General features: G+C 43.0%; 1 protein-coding gene across 1 annotated transcript in view; it reads right to left on the bottom strand.

The window, feature by feature from the left end:
* Positions 1 to 20210, bottom strand: part of LOC134566150 (balbiani ring protein 3-like) — a 438349-nt gene that overhangs the window by 403091 nt on the left and 15048 nt on the right. The window contains exons 4-5 of the mRNA XM_063425856.1: positions 18496 to 18624; positions 14086 to 14226 (exon numbers count right to left, since the gene is read on the bottom strand). Coding sequence (XP_063281926.1) covers positions 14086 to 14226; positions 18496 to 18624 — 270 coding nt within the window. The remainder of the gene's footprint in view (positions 1 to 14085; positions 14227 to 18495; positions 18625 to 20210) is intronic.

Below are 20210 nucleotides of genomic sequence, written 5' to 3' on the forward strand. Positions count from 1 at the left end.
TAACACATGGGGGATAACACTCACCAACAACTGGAGCAAATCAGAAATTATATTTCTGGATTTACAGATATACATAGAAGATGGAAGCATTAAGACTAGAAATCACTTCAAAACTGTAGAAGCAAATAGCTTCATAGGTAGGGAAAGTTGTCATTTTGCCCCCTGGCTCGAGAATGCCCCTAGAGGACAATTCCTGCGTATCCGCAGGAATTGTACCGATCTTACCACCTTTGAGACCCAATCAAATAAGATAAAACAAGATTTTTTTAGAGAAAGGCTATGAGGAAACGAAATTGGAGAATGCTAGAAAAGAGGTAAAAATAATGGAGAGAGAGAAGCTTTTAAAATACAAAGAGAAAAAGGATAATGAACTCAAAGAAATTCCCTTTATATGCAACTATAGCACACAAAATCATAAAGTCAGAAATATTATTTCCAAATTCTGGCCCATTCTCCTTCAAGACCCTACAGCAAAAACCTTCCTTCCTGAAAGACCCAGATTCATACATAGAGGAGTGAATAATTTACGCACGGCACTTACATCCAGCTTCCTAAAAGAAAGAAAAACTAACAATACATTTTTAAATTTAGAAAAAGGCTTTTTTGGATGTGGCAGCTGTCTAGCATGTAAAAGAACTACCAGCAGAAAGAGACATATAAATCATTTTTTTTAGCAAAGACGGAACTAAATATAAAATTAAAGAACTCCTTACTTGTCATTCTAACAACCTTATTTATTGTGTGGTATGCCCTTGTGGTTTACAATACATAGGTAAAACCACAAGGGCATTACATATAAGAATTGAAGAACATGGAAGGAACATAACTAAAGGGTTTGAGAACCATAGCGTCTCGACCCACTACAAAATCCACCATAATTGTGAAACAGCTGGTACCCAATTTTTTGCGATCAAAAAACTAGAAAGAGATTGGAGAGGAGGAAATTTCGATACAAAAATGAGTAAGAACGAGATGGAATGGATTTTTAAGTTAAACACGCTCATCCCATATGGTCTTAACACGGACTTTGAGATGTGCCATTTTTTAAAATAGATATATGTTTTATTTCAAATTTATGGGGATATCGTTCTTATGTTGTATTTTTATTTGGGTCTTTGTATGCCTTTTTAAGCTCTTTTATATTGTATATTTTATTCAATAGATGTATTAACAAATGCCCCCTCTTGCTGCTTATAGCTAGGATCCTCTATGGAATTATCTATGCACCTTATGGTTTTGGACATTTATATTTTTATGATCCATTTTCCCTGTTGCCACATAAGATCTCCTGTAAGTTTTCTGTATTATATTTATGGCTCTATGTACTAGAGAGATAGAAATCACATATACTTATTCCTTTTCCACGATAAGACTGAATATGCAATTATTATATAACCACAGATTCCTCTTATTGAGAGGAATAAAAAGATATTACTTCTACTGTTATGAATTTATGCGTCTAATTAATATCCCATATCTACCTCCCATTGCTGTATAATGATATCACACACTTCCGGGTATCGGCCGAGTGAACCGCAAGGTGGAACGCATGACGTATCGGCCGAGTGACATGTGACCGGAAGTGATGCGAAAACCAGGAAATAAACGAAAACGAGACGTGAATCGCAGGGCGTCACCGTTTCCATGGCGAAAGCCCGCGGAATCACGGACTCATAATCAAGGATTGGACTTTTAAAGAGGTATAAAAGCAGGAACTGGTCCCAAAGAAGAAATAGAGACTTTTCCGACTTTTTTATCCAGTTGAAGAAGCTGTTACAGCGAAACGCGTCCTGGAGCTTGGAGAATATCGGTCTTTATTTATTTGGACTTTTTATATGCCTATTCAGTGTTTTTATATTGTTATATATAGTTTTTTTATATTGTTACATATAGTTTTATGTTAATAAATATACTTATATTTTTATAACACTGTTGGCATTGTTCCTGCTCTTTTAAAGAAGGTGTGTGGTCCTTAACCACATATACCCTTGATCAGAGCCGATGTGGATGGCTCTGTGTCTGTAAGTACCAACCTGTTCTTTTTTATACGTATTTGGAACCATACGGTACTGCACCATATATATGTTTCAACATTTCAGAATTCAAAGAAAGGAATATCCAGTAAAAAGAAGGGATAGGGTCGCCTTCACGGACCCCACGGGCGATCAAATTGAGCTATACACTATTAGCTCTCCAAAGTGTGAGTGGGAATTTTTCACTCTTAATTGAAATTTATTTTTATTTGTCACAGTTTACACTATGTTTGGTATATTCTGTTTATTTTTAAGGTATTGATTACCAACTTAGGACACCTTTGTGTATACCAAAAAGGTACTGTTTATATATATTTACACTTTAAAGTCTATTCACAACTGTTAAAATTATAATTAAAATTCACAACTGTTATAATTAAAAATTCTATAGCGCTTCACCAGCACACTACCATAAGTTTTTTATTAGAATACTTGTGTACAGCTATACCGATAGGGTTAGTGCGCCAGGAGGAAAACGGTGAGGAGGTGAAGGGGCCGATCATGAACCCTTGAGTGATTTCAGTAGAGAGGAGAAGGTCCGTGGCCTCTGGGTCTAGACAGGCTGATAGGAGATTAGGGCATTCCAGTATCCCTGGGGGGATGGCCACGAGACCCGTGAAAAAACCCTGGGTAAACCCTGTTATTAGGTACTCCACAAGATGTTTACTTGGATGATCTTTAAGGTAAAAGGCCAGGTTGTTGATATTAACATCGGTTAGTCATTTGTTAGGGGACAACCTGGCCGGACACATGGTCTTCATGTGTGCCCTGAAACAGATGGAGCAGATGTGCAACAATCTACAAGCGCTGAAGCTGCAGGAACCTGCATTGAAGTTGTTGCACACCTGCGCCTTCCCCAAAAAGGAGATGGGCCTCCCTAGTTTGTCCCTCTGACCGCCTTCCTGTTTAAGGTGGGGAGTGGAAGAGGATTGAGGGGTGGTAGAGGGGGTGGCTGGGTCAGCCATAGAGGGGCACAAATCAGCCAAGTGGGTTGAGGAATTGCATATAGCGCAGGACGGGGGCCTCAGACCAGCGAAATGGCGACAGAATAGTTCTGTATCCATCTGACACCAGTTAATTCTGACATTAAACAGTTTCAGATGGGTCGCCGCTTTCGCTGATATCGATTTGTGATAATCGTAGAAAGATGAGCCCCCGTACTTAACGCCCAAATCCACCACTTTATGGAGATTTAGGTCCAGTTCCTCTCTCCTGTGGGGATATACCGAGCAGATAACATCTCGGTATATCCCGAAGGCCAACACGAAATTGGGGATAGACAACTTTTGGTTGAGCCTTGGATCTCTGGTTTTTAGAACCACCGAGATGTCGCCAAAATTATAAGCCCTGTTCTCCAGTATGTCTTGGGAGGCAATAAGTAATGACACCAGACACACGTCCTTCCCATCTAGGATTTCTTTCCTAATGGAGTCTGGGACGGAGTGAGCTGGTGATACAAAAGGCGACAGTACTGGAGCAGGAGCTGGAGGGGGAAGTGTAGGGACGGGTGTTGGTGCCATAGGTACAGCCGGTATTGGGGCTATAGAAACAGGGAGGTTACCTGGGGAGGCTATGGCGCTTTCCACCTTGCTTAACCTGCTGTTTAGGGTCTGCAGGTTGGCCAGGATTGCCGCAAGGGTGTCCTGGGTAGCAATGCCAGCGCCAGAAACTTGGCTTTGAGAGCTTGTACCTGGCCTAGGCTCTGGGGCTTGGTTGGTTAACAGTCTGTATAATTCCGCCTTTCGGGCTGTAGCCGGAAAGGGGATGCCCCTGAGCCTAAGTTCGGCCGTGATTTTAGGTATAGTCCATGCTCTCAAAGACGTAGGGGTAGAAAGGGCGAGAGAAACTCCTGGGGACTCTGGTCTGATAGGGGTTGATATAATATCCTCATCAGGTACCTCGTCCATGGGAGATGTGTCTTGCGACATTCTAGGAATGAATTAAATGAGTTGGTTTTAGTAGGGGCGTCTGAGAAAACTATTTCAAGGGGCGGGGGGGTGAATTGCTTATTTGAACTGGACTGTAGGATTATTGTCGAAGTGAAAAACGTAACTTAGACTAGTGACGGTTGAGGCCCTGCAAATGTCAAGTGGCGGTGAGAGGCTCTATCTATGATTTGGGCGAAGTGGATTATGTTGCCACAGATGTGGTGGCGGGATGTTGGCCTCTCGGTGACATTTAAAAGGTTCAAACGTGTGGCCGTGACGAGTGAGGCCCTGACTACGGCCCTGTAGAAGGGCGAATAAGGCGATTAACTATGATTTGGGCGTAGGGCCGTACCTCCGTGTTGAGGTTTGGAAGATGATTTGTTAATGCCTCGGTGAGCTAGGTCTGACGTTCAGACCCTGTGAGCCAGTTCACGTAACAACTATGGGGTAATTGGCGCTTTATGTGCTGGTAGGATACTAGCCTAGCTATCAATTTCCCTATCAATTCAGCAGCAGCTACACTGTCCCTACTCTCACTAAGAATGCAGCTTCACAATGAATGTAAAATGGATGCTGTCCAGGTCTGGGAGGGAGGGTCTGGGAGGGAGGGTCTGCTGCTGATTGGCTGGAATGTGTCTGCTGACTGAGGTACAGGCCAGGGTCAAAGTTTACTCAATGATGACGAATAGGGGGCGGACCGAACAGCGCATGTGTTCGCTATCTGTGGCGAACGCGAACAAGCTATGTTCGCCAGGAACTATTCGCCGGCGAACAGTCCGGGACATCACTAACCGGGACCACCCAACGCCACATCTGAGAGTCCAGTTCTTCTCCAGGCATCTGCTGTCATAGAGCGGTGTAGGTTATATTGATTGCAATGAGGCATCTGTCCGTAACAGTGAGGGACCCTGTAGTCTTGTCCCCAGGCCGTTATGTCCAAGCATCTTATTTTTCCATCAGGCAGGTTCGTAGGTTTACAAGTTCTCCTTGTGCAGTTGTCCTGGACGTTTGGACGTCGGTGTGGAGATTTCTCAGAGTAGGCTCTTGGCCCAGGATGAGAGCAATTGGCTGAGCACACACCGCGCAACTTCTGTGGATGGAAGCCCTGCTGTTAATGCGGTTCCAAAATGTCTGGCATATAGCATTGAATTTTGCCTCAAATGTGATCTGCCACTGCTGGGCCTCAAGGTGCACGCAGTCATGCTTTCACTATGTTGTGAGCTCACTGCTGTTAACTTGAGAGTCCAAGAGATCCAGTCGGTACTGGGATAACCCCCACAGGTCCAAAGGGAGAGGAGAGTATCAGGGCTGTCGCTGGGTTTTATCAGGATATATACGCAGTGACGGGGGGATAGGCTCCTTCGCCCGGCACTTGTTGCGCCGTTTGCAGCAGGCCACAGACACGGATGTGTTTTACAGGCACTAAAGCACCCCAAACATTGATCAGGGCGACGTGGTATACTTCAGGTTTGTCAGCAGGTAAGGCAGAAGTACTAAATTTAGGTAAGTCCACCGAAAGAGCTTCTTTATTGCCCTCGCCACCAGGAGCTACACAAAAGCACATCCGGTCATCTTGAATGCAGGCCCCAACCCCTTATAAACGTTTAAACAGATTTTTTTCCAACTTATTATTAAATCAAAAATAATATATATAAAAAATATTTAAAATTATATAAAAAATTGAAAATATTAAACTATTTTTTAAATATGAAATCATTTAGATGTATACAGGGGTGTGTTTATAGATCATTTTGGTGTTTTTAACAAAGATGTGTGTTTGAATGTAGTGTTAACGTTTCAATGCAGGAGTGTGTTTGTATGTAGTGTTGGTATTTGAATGCTGAGATGTACGCACTATACACATGCACTGCCACATGCACTGTAATACACACACACACACTGATACACACGCAGATATAAAGACACACAGATACACACTGACACACAGGTACACAACTTGACACACATGAATATACAAACAATAACACACATGCAGATACAAAGGTACTCACATACTGACACACATATAGATACACAACCTGACACACATGCAGATACATAGACACCATCACTAACACACATGCAGATACACAGACAGACAGATACACAGATACAAACAATGACACACATGCAGATACACACTCATATACACACACTGACACATACACACACGCACACTGACAACATACAGGTACACAAACAGATGCACAGACACGTACTGACAGGCATTCTGACACATAGAGACACATACACCGACACACACACACACTGACAGACATACTGACACACACAGGCATACTAACACAAACGCAGACACACACAGGCACACACACACACGCAGGCAGACATACTGGCACACACACACACTGACACACACACAGACATACTGAGACACATACACACGGACAGACATACTGACACACACATAGACACACTGACAAACATACTGGCACACATAAACACAGACTGGCACACACAGACAGACATACTGACACACACAGACACACATACACACAGACAGACATACTGACACATACATAGACAGACATACTGGCACACACACAGACAGACATAGAAACATAGAAACATAGAATGTGACGGCAGATAAGAACCATTCGGCCCATCTAGTCTGCCCAGTTTTCTAAATACTTTCATTAGTCCCTGGCCTTATCTTATAGTTAGGATAGCCTTATGCCTATCCCACGCATGCTTAAACTCCTTTACTGTGTTAACCTCTACCACTTCAGCTGGAAGGCTATTCCATGCATCCACTACCCTCTCAGTAAAGTAATACTTCCTGATATTATTTTTAAACCTTTGTCCCTCTAATTTAAGACTATGTCGACTATGTAGTTTTTCTTCTTTTAAATATAGTCTCCTCCTTTACTGTGTTGATTCCCTTTATGTATACTGGCACACATACACACTGACAGACATATTGACAGACAGACATACTGAAACACACTGACAGACATACACACAGACATACTGACACACACAGACAGAAATACTAAAACACACATACACACAGACACTGACAGACATACTGACACACACTCAGAAACACACTCACACTCAGACACACTGGCACACACACTCAGAAACATAAGCAAAATTTACAATTTGATAGCCACCCTCCAGTTTCTTACCTTTTACTGGAGGGTGGCTTCCCTGGGATCCAGTGTGCTGGGTAGGAGTTAAGCTCTTGCTCTCTCCCGGCCTGGCCCCCTCCTCACTGCCTCTTCTGGAACAGCTGGTCCTCTTCCCTCCCACGCAGCTCGGTGTTCTTTGGGAGGAAGTGACCAGCCGTCACTTCCTCCCAAGCAAGGGGCCAGGTCGTGCTGTTAAAGGGTCATAGCGTCTGACTGGGCCCCTGCTGACACAAGCCCACCAGGTGGCCCTAAGTGCATGGACCACCCGATGGGCAACAGTGTGCGGGCCCACTGCCCGCAAAAAATAATTTTAGGATAGGTGATCCCAAAATAAATTATTGCGGGCAGAGGGCAAACTTGGCAGCTGCCTTGGGCCCCCAGCAGTAACAGGGCCCGGGGCAGATGCCCCGCTTGCCCCGCTTGCCCCGCATTAAAGACGGCCCTGCATGTTAGGTTTATGAAACCCTAAATGCAGTACTTGAAAGTAAGCAAAATAAATAAAGTCCAGGGCAAACAAATCCAGCAAGGGCAAGGCAGTCCAATATTCAATAATCCAGGCAGTAAGTATCAGAAAAACAAAGGGCAGGCCAGGGTTCAGGGAAATACAGGAGAACAGCTTTAACACAGGTAACTTGCAAGGAGTAGCACAGAACAACTAAGCAATGAAGGCTCAGCTGTTCAGAGTTTAAATAGGGTGCCAAATGTCAGGCACACCTATTCTGACATGCCTCCAGAACATCCTATTGGTGCATGGGGCTGTCACTTAAGAATGGTTTCCATGGGAGTAAACATATCCCTAATTAGTTCCAGCAGCACCATGGAATGATCCTGCATATCTTCCAAGTGTATGTCGTTGCCTGGGAGACGTGACGCGATCGGTGTTAGGAGGTTGCCACAAGAGTACCCCCCTCTTAGGACACATCCTCCGGAGGAGCAGGGTGTCAAAGATAACAGCGGTGGAAGGCACAGCCGTGGAGCATGGAAGTAGGTGGAAGGCTCCTAAGATCCTTCTTCTGGACCAAATCCTTTCCAATGGATGAGGTACTGAAGATGGCCACGGTGAATACAGGTGTGGCGGAACCAACCTGGCCACTGGCCACTGGAGGAGCCTGGTCGCCCGCCTCCTGCCACTGGACTATGGCCCCATGTTTAACACTGTTCGTGCCTTTCTGCGGACTGTTAAAGTCATGAATACCGCTGAGCCGCCGACCTCCCTTCTCCTACCTGCAGTCAATTATCTGAACACCGGTCCATTCGGTACTTTACTGTTTAAACCATGCTACCTCAAATAGCTATGCCATGGAGCCCAGCCGTATACTGAAAGACTGTATGAAAGACTTTGGCTCCATGGCGATTGAACTGTATGTATGTGATTTGAGCGCTATCCGGTAATAATGTGCGCTCAGATCTAAGCTATCTGGGGATAGGTAGAATGCGTATGTTCTATGTGATAAATGTAACAGTATGTATTTTTAGGTATTTTATTGTCCTTTGACTGCCATGTGGTTAATGGAGTTTTGCCTCTGTCCTTGGAGATAATTGGACTACTTCTCAATTATCTCCAGGACTGAGAGGAGGGATTGTATGCTGTTACAGTGCGACTGCCAGGAGTGTAAACTGTTCGTATGGTTTTTCCTGTTCGGCTGTTTACAGCATTCGTGTGTTTCCTGTTCGGGAGTTGGAGTTTTCATGTGTTTGCAGTTCGGGAGATTGGTGAATTCATGTGTTTGCAGTTCGGGAGATTGGTGAATTTGTGTGTTTGCAATTTGGGAGATTGGTGATTGCAGTAGCTGCCTGTGCATCTGAAATGGGGAATATCGCCTAAACGGTTTTTAACCTCTTGTGTGCAAAACGGTCCGTTACAACAGGAATCAAAGATTTTTTCTACATTCTATTCTTCTTCTCAATTGACCTGAATGGTGACAGAAGGTGGAGGTAGTTGAGAGGTAAATCTGTCTGATATGTGTGGTTTCAGCAATAATACATGGAAGACGGGATGGATACGTAAAGAGGATGGCAGCTGCAATGGTAATGTCACAGGACAGAGGACAAACTTCACTTCATATGGTCCTATATATTTTGGACCCAGTTTTATACTAGGGCAAGACAGTCTGAGATGTTTGGTTGACAACCATGCTTTCTGTCCCACACGATAGACAGGAGCCAGCCAACGTCTCTTGACGGCGTAGGTATTGTTTTTTTGTTGTGTTACTTGAAGGATTGTACGGGCATGTCGGAACCCCATCTGGATGTTACGGTTAATTGTTCTGCATCAGGCAGAGGACAGGCAATAGGTTGATCAGGGAGCATGGTTGGGTAGTAACCTTAATTCACATGAAAAGTAGACATGCAATGAGAACTGTGAAAATTATTAGTATATGCAAACTCAGTGGTGGGTAGCAGCTCATCGTTTTGTACATGCGTGAATTGATGTTTGATGTTGTCAAATGCTCTCTGTGCTTCTTCAGACCTTTGGCACGTGTTATGGAGCTTTGTGAGAGTGGTCAAAAGTTGCGGATGAACTTCCTGTAGAAGTTAGCAAACCCCAGGAATCCTTGCACTCCTTTTTTATTCAAAGGAATAGGCCATTGCATGATTGCTTTCACTTTACTTTGATCCATCCCAGAGTACTCTATCATTGCCTGAGAGACGTGACGCGGTCAGTGTTTGGAGGTCACGGCCTGCCTCTTGCATTCGCGCATGCGCGTGTTCTGGCAGTCACGACTCAGAGGTGTCGCCGGTGCAGCATGGGAACAGAGGTGAGTCTTGACACCAGGTGTCCTGCAACCAGGGACACCATAGAACCCCTAGGAGGCTCACCTAATTACATGTCTCACAATGTTGAGATATTTGATAACAGGAAGACTCTTATGTAAACTCTCATATCATTGCAATTCCTGTACCATGAAGACTAGCAAATCCTGGAATACAATTAAGATACTAACAAGCTCCCTTTACCCCTGGCTGGGTACCTCCGATAAGGACCGCTTCCTAGCTGGTACAGGGGATATACCACAGCACTTCTGCCCACAGTCGCCGAGGCTTGACTGGGGTCCTGAAACCGCTCCCTCTTGTAGCCGAATGGGGAATTCGCTCTAGATACCCCCAGGCACTGGACGACACTCAGTCCTGGGAGCTCTAGTCCTTACAAGGACTTTCCCCGTTGAATCCTCCACAGTGGAACAGTGATTAGTGATTAGCCCTTTCCCCTCCCAGTAACCAGACGACACAAGTTCTGGGAGTACAAGCTGGAATACGCTTAATCTGGCCAGATGGCCTTCTTTTATACATTTCTGAACACAGACAAGCATGCCCATGACACTCAAACACAAACAAGATAATTCATCTCCTGGACCTCAGAGGGGACTAGTTACCAGTCCCAAACTCCTCCCCTGTGCCTGAGAGATAATTGAGTCGGGAACTGAACTAACTCATTTATCTACAGACACAAAAACTCCACAATTCACAGACATCCCAAAAATACCTTTAAAATACATAAAAAAAAACCATAAAAGTTTCTCCCCTGATAGCCCCGATCTGGGTGACCAACATATCCAAAAATCACCCAGATCATTTTAGTTGTTCAGGAATATCTTGAAAGTCCTAATTTGACCGACCGCACATGAGGCTCCTGCCCAAAACACTTCCATAAGATCAGGGCTAGCGTTCGGTGTAGTTCGGTAGTTTAAAACCAAACAAACTGCCGAACATAGTCTTACCCTGGAGTTTGTTCCCCTTGTTCGTGGGAACGTTTCCACCGAACAGTGTCCTCCTAAGTGCTGTAGAACCAAACACAGGCATTGCTGGAAGTCCAGCGGTGTTCGGGAGTTTCTGTGTCTGTTTTCAGTTTCATGAACTCAACGACCAAACACCGCTGCCTGCATACGTGTGAACAAGATGGCCGCCACCTCGTGTTCGTCCATAGGAAATGCGGCCACCCAGAAGAATGCTTAGAACACTGCGGTTGAAATTGCTACAAAGTAGCAATTAGGCTTAACAAGCTCCCGGGTGGTCTCCGGTTCTTCTGGCTGTCCAATTCATGAACGGAGACTTTTACAGTGAATATTACAGGGCCCATAGTCTGTGGGCAGGAGGCTGGCAAGCAGGCAATAAGCTCTGTAGTCAGTGGTTCAGCTGGGTTGGAGTGGGGGGTCGTCAGGCCCCAGTACAAAAGGACAGGTAGGGCAGAGGCCAACTGCGCTCTGCCTTGATGCCAATTCTTCTGCTGAGCAGGACAACACGCTTCTCTCCCTGGACTGCACACTGCCGCTGGGGAGAGAGACCGTTCATCTCTTCTCCCAATAACGCACTCTGCCGCTGAGGAGGAAGGGTGACACACTTCTCTCCCTGGACTTCTCACTGCCGCTGCGGTCTCTCCCAACGTGCCAACTCGCTTGCCTCTGCAGGTACTTGGCCACTAGTTTCCTTGTGTGCTGTATGTATTTCTCAGCTGGGTTGGGTACATAGAAAGCCAGCAGCCTCTTTAGTATATCTTCAAACTCTGCTTCAGTGTAGCTGGGCACCATGCTTGTTCCACTCTAGAAAATATGCAGGAGTCCCAGGGGTGTTCTGGATGTTCCCCAAAGACTAAGAAGTCATACCACCACTGCCACCAATGTAAGTCCAAAGCTGTCTTCCCGCTTGTCGTGGATGCATTTCAAACCTCAGGGGATCCTCAAAAGCCTCCCACAACAGCCCAGGCCTAACGTAGTCCTTTCCCTCGGGGATCTGGTAGGGGAATAGCTCTGGGTAGAGGTGGGCTGCATGCCACTGCAAAGCCGAATTTTGGGGGTTTTGTGTCTGGAGATAATTGAGTTAGTTCAGTTCCTGACTCAATTATCTCTCAAACATTCCAGCTTGTACTCCCAGAATTATGTGTCGTCTGGTTACTGGGAGGGGAAAGGGCTAATCACTAATCACTGTTCCAGTGTGGAGGATTCAACGGGGAAAGTCCTTGTAAGGACTTCAGCTCCCAGGACTGAGTGTCGTCTAGTGTCTGGGTGTGGACAGAGCGAATTCCCCATTTGACTCCAGGGGGAGCGGTTCCAGGACCCCAGTCAAGCCACGGCGACTGTGGGCAGAGGTGCTGTGGATTGTCCCCTGGTCCAGCTAGGAAGTCGTCCTTGGCGGAGGTACCCAGCCAGGGGTACAGGGAGCTCCGTTACATACTTAATGCCAGATTTTGTCCGGATGCACAGTGGACATAATCTGTTGAAAACAGCTGAATTCTGACCAGAATGTCAATTCTCCTATTTAATTAAAGCCAAATCTGGTCATAATTTGGTTGGCCTAATTGTTAAATAGATAAAGCGGGGGAGACCTAGTGGCCAGCGGGTGGGGCTATGAATAATGAACCAACAAACCAGGAGAACCTTAAGTCCCCTTAGCCCTCACCCATTGGCAGTGGGTGAGGGCTATAATATTGATAACAGGGGAACTAGTATCCCCATCCAGCCCCCTTCCATGAGCAGATGTGGGGGCTCCGATAGTGATAATTGGTGTGACCTAATGTGCCTCCCTACCCCCATTCATGTGTGGTGGGTGAGGGCTCTAATGGGGACAAAGTGCCCCACCAGCCCTCACCGAAGGATGGCAGGTGAGAGCTCTAAATAAATATAGGAGGGGGGTGGACATGCCATTACTATCTCCTCCCAAAAAAGTGTCTTGACCCACCTTACTTGGGTGGATAGGGATTCTCAAGCCCCTTGCTACCCCACAACAATTAAAAAAAACCTACATACCTCACTGACCCTACATAGAATATTATATATTCTATTAAAATACATATTAAGGTATGGATGTCTAATGGGTAAAAAGAACAGATGGTAGTTTGCTATTTGTATAATGAGGACTCTGGAATGTGCTGTATAGGGAGACTGGGGGTAATGCCCTTATATGGGTAGTGTCCTTATATGGTCAGAGTTTAATGTAAAAGTTCTGACGTAATTTTGAATATAAAAATCAGTGGAAAAAGGACCACGCTCTCTTCTCCTACTCTTCATTCTTCTCTCCGGGTGTGTCCTTTACTTGCTGATAAAAAGACGACTAGATATCTCACTCTCTGTAACATCGTTAATAAATACCATCTGTTAAGTATGTTATTGTTTGCTTTTGGAGTAGAATAAATGCATATTTTTTTATAAAGAACGTCAGATTAACCCCAGAATATATATACATAAAATACTTATTTTAATCACTCTTGAACACTTAAATCAAGACATTACATCCTAATAATAGTGAGGAGTGTGGCAATAAAACTTGTAAAAAACTTGACATTGAAAAAAAACTTGAAAATTTACATTTAAAATATGCAAATATAACAAAAGAGGTGCAAAATGTAAATATTTGCATCAGAGGTTTTCTTCAAAAACATGATAAGCTAATCCAAACTCACACAAAAGTTCCCAGAGATAATTTAACAAGGGACAGTTAACACAACTAGGCCTTGCATTAGGGTATGCATATGCACACCTGGTACACCCCCTGAACATGGTTATATTTATAACAAATAAAAACAAACAGAAAATGTAGACTTTAATGTTTTGGATAAAATTTTCAAACAATGTAATATTTTTGGATAAACTTTTAAAATAATTTAATATATTGAAAATATTTTTAATATTTAGATTTTCTTGATATGTTGATATATTTTTATATATGATTTATTTTTTGATATTTTAATATTTAAAAAGTGTATCCAAAAATATTAAATCAAGATGTTGGTTTATTATTAACTGAGTAACTGTATTTTTATTTCAAGCCTTATACTTTTATACACACTATAATTTACATTCACAACAACATGACTTTCCATTTGTAAGAGTGTCCCGTTCTGCATTTTTTTTAAAAAAGTTTTTTGTTTTTTTCATGGCTTTAAAACATCTGGGAATTTTACATCTCTATTCTAAAACAATTTTTGATGTTACAATTCAAGGCCACCCAAATACGAAACACGCTTACAGGAGTACAAACCTGATCCAAGTTCGATACATGCCATCCCACATTCGAATGCGCAGCATTTTTCATCATTTGGACAATGGTCATCACTGCTGCACATTTGGTGACTTCCTCGTATGCAGGCAATCTCATATTGAGGACAGGATCCGGGTTTTTCTGGAGGACAAAATAAACAGATACTATGATCTCAGGTCCATGGACCACAAACCAGTGACTACCAGGGTATTTTTATGTTTTTGTGTTTGCCTGTCTGTTGCCTGTCTGTTCCGGTCTTTAACGCAATTATTTCCCAGGTCCAGAGATTCCTGAGAGAGGCTTGCATTGAATACAATGGAGACCCCCTGCTGGGGTCTGTGCATAAAAGGCAGAGTTTGGCTCATTAAAATCAGTTGTACACCCAGAACTATGTGTCATCTAGTTACTGGGAGGGAAAAGGGCTAATCACTGTTCAGCACCTTATTCCAGCTTGTGGAGGATTTGGCATGGAAAGTCCTTGTAAGGACTAGCATTCCCAGGACTGTGTGTCGTCCAGTCCTGGGAGGGAATAGAGCTAGTCTCCTTTCCTGCTCCAGGACAGAGAGGCTCTAGGAGGACCCCAGTCAAGCCAGGGCGACCGGGGCTGAAATGCTGAGGTTTCTATTCACCAGAGCTGAGTTTTTACCTGCCACTCTCTAAGGGGGGAAGGAAATTTGGATCCGTCTATTATTATAGTTTACTCTAATGTTGAAACTGCAATAAGTGTGTTATAAAATTAATTAGTGTAAATAAAACACTTAGATTTTTTTAGACTTTAGACTTTTACAATTGTAAATTATTGAATTAATACAAGTATTAATTCAAGATAATACAAGATAATACAAAAGAGTAAAATGTAAGATGTGTTGGCCCTTCTATAATTTTGGAAAATATATAATCACTAGGTATAACAAACAAGGCTTAATTCCCCGTCACCTTAAAAACACATCAACCAATAAAATGAATGAAAGATGTTACGCCCACTGTGAGCACACAATGAATATTTATGCATAGACATATGTATATTGGAGATTTTCTTATCAATGATAGCACATGCTAAGCTGCACACAGAGGGGTGGAGGAGAGAGAGGGAACGGCTGCCAGTCCTAGGCTAAGGAGCCTATGTGCACAGACACACGTCAGGGGGAGACCTTTATACGTTATTATTTTGCTTTCTTGATCACTCCAAGTGCTATCATTGATAAGACCATCTCCAATATACATCTATTGTGCATAAGTACTGATTGTGTGCTCACAGTGGAAATAACATCTTTCATTCATCTTATTGGATAATACAAGATATGTCAACATTGAAGAGTTAAATACACATCAGGTGAGCACAGCAGAGATCTATAACCAAATTCGACCACATACTAGAAAAGAAGCACATCTCCCCCCTAAACTAGCAGAGACCCAAAACAACAAACAAGTAATGACTCCTAGGCTTAGCTGAACGCAAGCAACCCAGCCCTACTACACACTAATTAAGCACAGGAGAAGGCGGCACAGCCAACCTCAGTGCACCCTAGTCAAACCGGGCCTGGGAGACTAGGGAACGAAATGCCAGACTAAGGGAATTGTGCAAACCAGTAATGCTAACATTATGAAGCTGTCCTCGTAAGTGCCCCTGGCATGCCTCGATGTCTGTCTTAACCTTACATAAAAGCCTGATGTACCGATGTATATTGTGAGATTATACCATTGGAACTGTATCGCTATTTACCCTACTTTGTACCCTCCCTCCCTTTCTGATTCTGTAACCCTCACCCCTACCAACCCATGACCAAAATTACAAATAAAGAATTTATAAAAAATAAATACACATCAGGTGGCTTCCTAAAAAGATGTTTGCACCTCCAGAACTGAGTCCAATTCGGTCCTGCAATTAAATGCTGTTCATTTGCAGCATTTGATTGAAGGAGTGCAGCATTTGGATGCATATCTCCAATACAGTGCTTCTCTATCCATCAACAAAGGGGGATGGACAGTGGTCACAATGATAGAAGGGAACCTGTAGTCCCCAAAAATGTTTTTAGTTTTCTTTATTTTAGATACTATCGGTTTCCTTTAATAATGTTGCCAAACAAATGTGTGTGGTGTTTGTCTCATTGCTCATTGGTTTGTGAGAGAACAAGTGTAATATCTAATTCTGGTGGAAGTGGTTATTCGGTGAATCCCAATTGTGGTTTAAGTGGGACATAGAGATGTCAAATGGTGGTGGGAGAATGTTGATCCCTAATGGTGATAGAACAAGAAATGTGATACCACAAGTGCTAGGACAGACAGGGAGGTTAATGCAGAATGCTGACAGGAGAAGGATGCCAGTGGGAGAGGAAGAGATAGTGGTGTTGTCTGGTATAGACGATGAGATAGAGAGAGGATGATGATGGTGTTGGAAAAGTGAGGGTGTTAATGCCTTATGGTAATGAGAGGGGATGATGCCAAATTCATAACAAGAGAGTGTAGGATAATGCCTAATTTTCTTGATAGAGTAAAGAGGGTGAGGTGTAATCATTATAGGACATGGAGAAAGACTGCATAATATTGATGGGATCCATCAATATGCATTCCTGGTAACCACACTGTACCAATGATCGAGAGCTGCTCCAGTTCGATGCTCCGGAAAAAGGGACAGGCGTGCCCCAAACTATACTGGCAAAGAGTTTATAAGGAAATAAGGGTTTAGAAGTGACAATGTTTCAAAATAAAGGCCTTACTTGGCTGAAACGTTGTCACTTATAAAGTTTGCACAAAAAGTTTTCTGAGTGCCCAGATCTTTTTCTACTTTGCTAATACTGATTGGGTGACTCATAACGACTGACAGGGAATCAAAATGGAGTATGATGTAGGAAAAAGAGGTTCAGATTTTACTTTTTTTCTCACCAAACAAATAAATGTTTTGTTAAATATAGGGTGAAATAAATATAGTATTAAAAATCCTGGGAAGAAGGTTGTAACAGAGACCCCTGTTCCTGGAGGATAATTTTGCTTGACTAGATCGGTATACGAATCTAACCGAACAGATTTCCCTAACAAAGTACCGAACACATGGACCACCCAGAAAGATTGTGTGCCGCTAGATGACCCACTTGACCTCACTAACACCTACTCTAACCGCAAATACTTGAACATTCTAAATGGTCAGCTGGGTGGCCACCGTTCATATGGACGAACACGAAGCGGCAGCCATCTTGTTTTGGCAAACGCTTCCCGAACGAAGGGCACACAACTAGTTTTCCCACGAACTGCTACTTTTGGTATTTTGTTGTATTTTAAGCTCCCGAAAGAGACTGACCACACAACTTGAATCTATGGAACTTTGTTAGGCAAGAGCCTTGTGTGCGGTCGGTCAAAAAAAAGGCTTCCATGAAAATCCTAAAGGCCTGAACCTATCTGGGTGATTTTTGGATATGTTGCTCACCCAGATCATGGCTATCAGAGGATATAATTTGTGAGTTTGTGGTATTTTTGGGTTGTCTGTAAATTGTTATTTTTTGCCTGGAGATAATTTAGTTAATACAGTACTTGACTCAATTATCTCCCAGGCAGAGGGGAGGGATTGTATGCTATGTATGGGGGTGTCATGCATTGTAACACTATTGTTACTGGTCTTTGACTTTGTAATACAGTCTTCCTTCAGGTCCAGGTGGGAGTACACCTCGCATGGTTGATTGTCATAAAAGGCCAAGTGTGGTCCCATTAAACTCAGTTCACTTCACCCTCAACACGCAGCCTCGTCTTGTGCTTGTAGGGAACCGCTATACTTGCTTTAACCACTAGCTCTTACAAGAGCTGTACGGCTATACTGGATTCATGGTCTGCTTGAAGATCGACTTGGGAATACTGCAGTGCTACCCACACTAGGGTAAAGGACATCTCTGGCGGTGAATACCCCCTCCTCTTTCGGGGTGACGGCCACAGAGGTAATGCCTAATGATGGGAGACACTGACAGGTCTCTCCTTCCACTGCCAGTGGTACAATAGTTATACACTAAGCATTGGCTGTCCAGTCACCTATTTATTTAAGAGAAGTTCCCTATTAATCATGGACAACCTTTACACTGGGGCTGAGGATTATTAACAGTTTACCAGCCCATAACTGTTAAGTTGTTAAAAATCCCTCTGAAGAAATTGTATATGGGGTAGGAGAGAGCAAAGTCCATCTGCTAATATTGGGTAATTGTGCATTTTCATGTAAAAACAATTGTTTTGTATGGAGAAAATTATCACCAAATGAGGGAGATTATGTATGTCATAGGATCACATTATAATATTTACTGCTTTTTATTAGAATCTAGCCCGATTACTGAATTTTGCAATTCGATGCATATTTGAGTAGTGGTTAACAAAAGTGTATTAATCCACTATTCCCCTATTGTTCCTGCCTCACTCTCTTTCCCTTTCACTTACCAGGTAGGGTGGGCACACACTCATCTAGACAATTCTTTGGGCAGCATTTCTGCCCCTTCGGACATTCCGTGCACGGAACAAAACATGGGGAAAGGTAAGGCTTAGCAGCTGGACAAAATCCCGGAGTCCCTAAAAGAAAAGAAAATCAAAAACTGCATTAAATGCCAAAAAAGGACACAGTCAACCTTTTTTTTAATAGAGTTATAATTTACGCATTATAGATGTAACATAAGTATATCCCTGACAAATTAGTCTCATACATAAAAATATATTTTGTTTTCTGTCAGATATCACATATGGGGTTATTCTATCACGATGTGCCTATTAACTCCAGAATATGGTGAAAATTTACATCAAACGGACACTCTAAACACCAGATCTATTACAGCTTATTGTAGTAGTGGTTGTTGGGCAAAGATAATGTCCCTCAGCAGTGTAAATTATCTTCTTCTGAGAACAGCCAACAGAGGGGCATCCTGATGTGGTCCTGCAAGATTTTATGCTGAGGATGAAGACACTGAATGCATCCGTTAGAGATGCACTCTGGAACTGGTACTCAGATTGGGACTGTGCCGAAGTCCAGTCAATCTTGAAGCAGGTATCGCTCGTTCCCCCAACCTCCAAATACAGTACTATTTGAAGGGAAAGTTGGAGAGGCAATGATGAATCAGAGGATACTTGAGAGCACTCCCTTGTCCAGAGGTCCAGGAACCCCTTTTGTATGACAGGAACCAAGCCATCTTGGAACTCCGTGCTGTATCAGAGAACAGAATTCAACATGCTGTAATTCAGGCATGGATTCTCCAATCAGTGCGCTATTCGGACAGTTAGGGAACTAGGTGACAAGCTTTACCCCCATTGTGTGGGGGTATGGTCCAGGGAAAGGGGGTTCTGGTGGAAATTTTGTATACTGCGCCACAAGGACTGAGGGCCCAGCAGGGAAACAATTAGCAAGATCAGTCTTACAGATTTTAACCTTCTATTGCTACAACTTATATTTGTACAATTGTTGTATTCAATATTTTGGTTCTATTTAGTGTATAAAAGTGCAAAGTTAGATACCTTGGCTATATAATCTCATGTAGGGGGTCTACCACCCTTTTCTAATTAGGATCAATTAACATAAGTATATTTGGGAAATTATATTATTATAGAATTGGTTTATTGATCTAGATACAGCCTATATGTTATGTGTTGTTTGAGTATGATGAGTTTTTAATATATAATGTAATAACATTTATATAATTGTTATGTGGTGAGGGTTTAAAACATTTGAAACTCCTTGCGGGGGGTATTGGTTTTTTTTCTTTTTCGAGTGCAGTAAGCTTTATTTTACGATGATTTCAGAACTCCTGCAGGTTGTAGTTGTTCTGAACAATTGTTATTTAATATTGATATCAGCCAATACAATGCTTTTCCATAGGAAAGCACTGGGAGGCAATTGCGCATGCATCTCAATGCAGCGCGTGGAAACGCGGAACGTCAGGGCTGCACATTGTGCAGCGCTGACCCAAGAAGCACCTCTAATGGCAATCTGAATGACTGCCAATAAAAGTGTTCCTAGGCTGTAATGAAAACACTGCCTTTTCTCAGAAAATGCAGCGTTTACATTAAAATGCCTGCTGGGAATGATTATACTCACCAGAACAAATAAAATAAGCTGTAGTTGTTCTGGTGACTAAAGTGTCCCTTTAAATAAAAATATTTTTTCATTT

This window comes from Pelobates fuscus, chromosome 6 (genome assembly GCF_036172605.1).
Source record: "Pelobates fuscus isolate aPelFus1 chromosome 6, aPelFus1.pri, whole genome shotgun sequence".
Classification (NCBI taxonomy): Eukaryota; Metazoa; Chordata; class Amphibia; order Anura; family Pelobatidae; genus Pelobates; species Pelobates fuscus.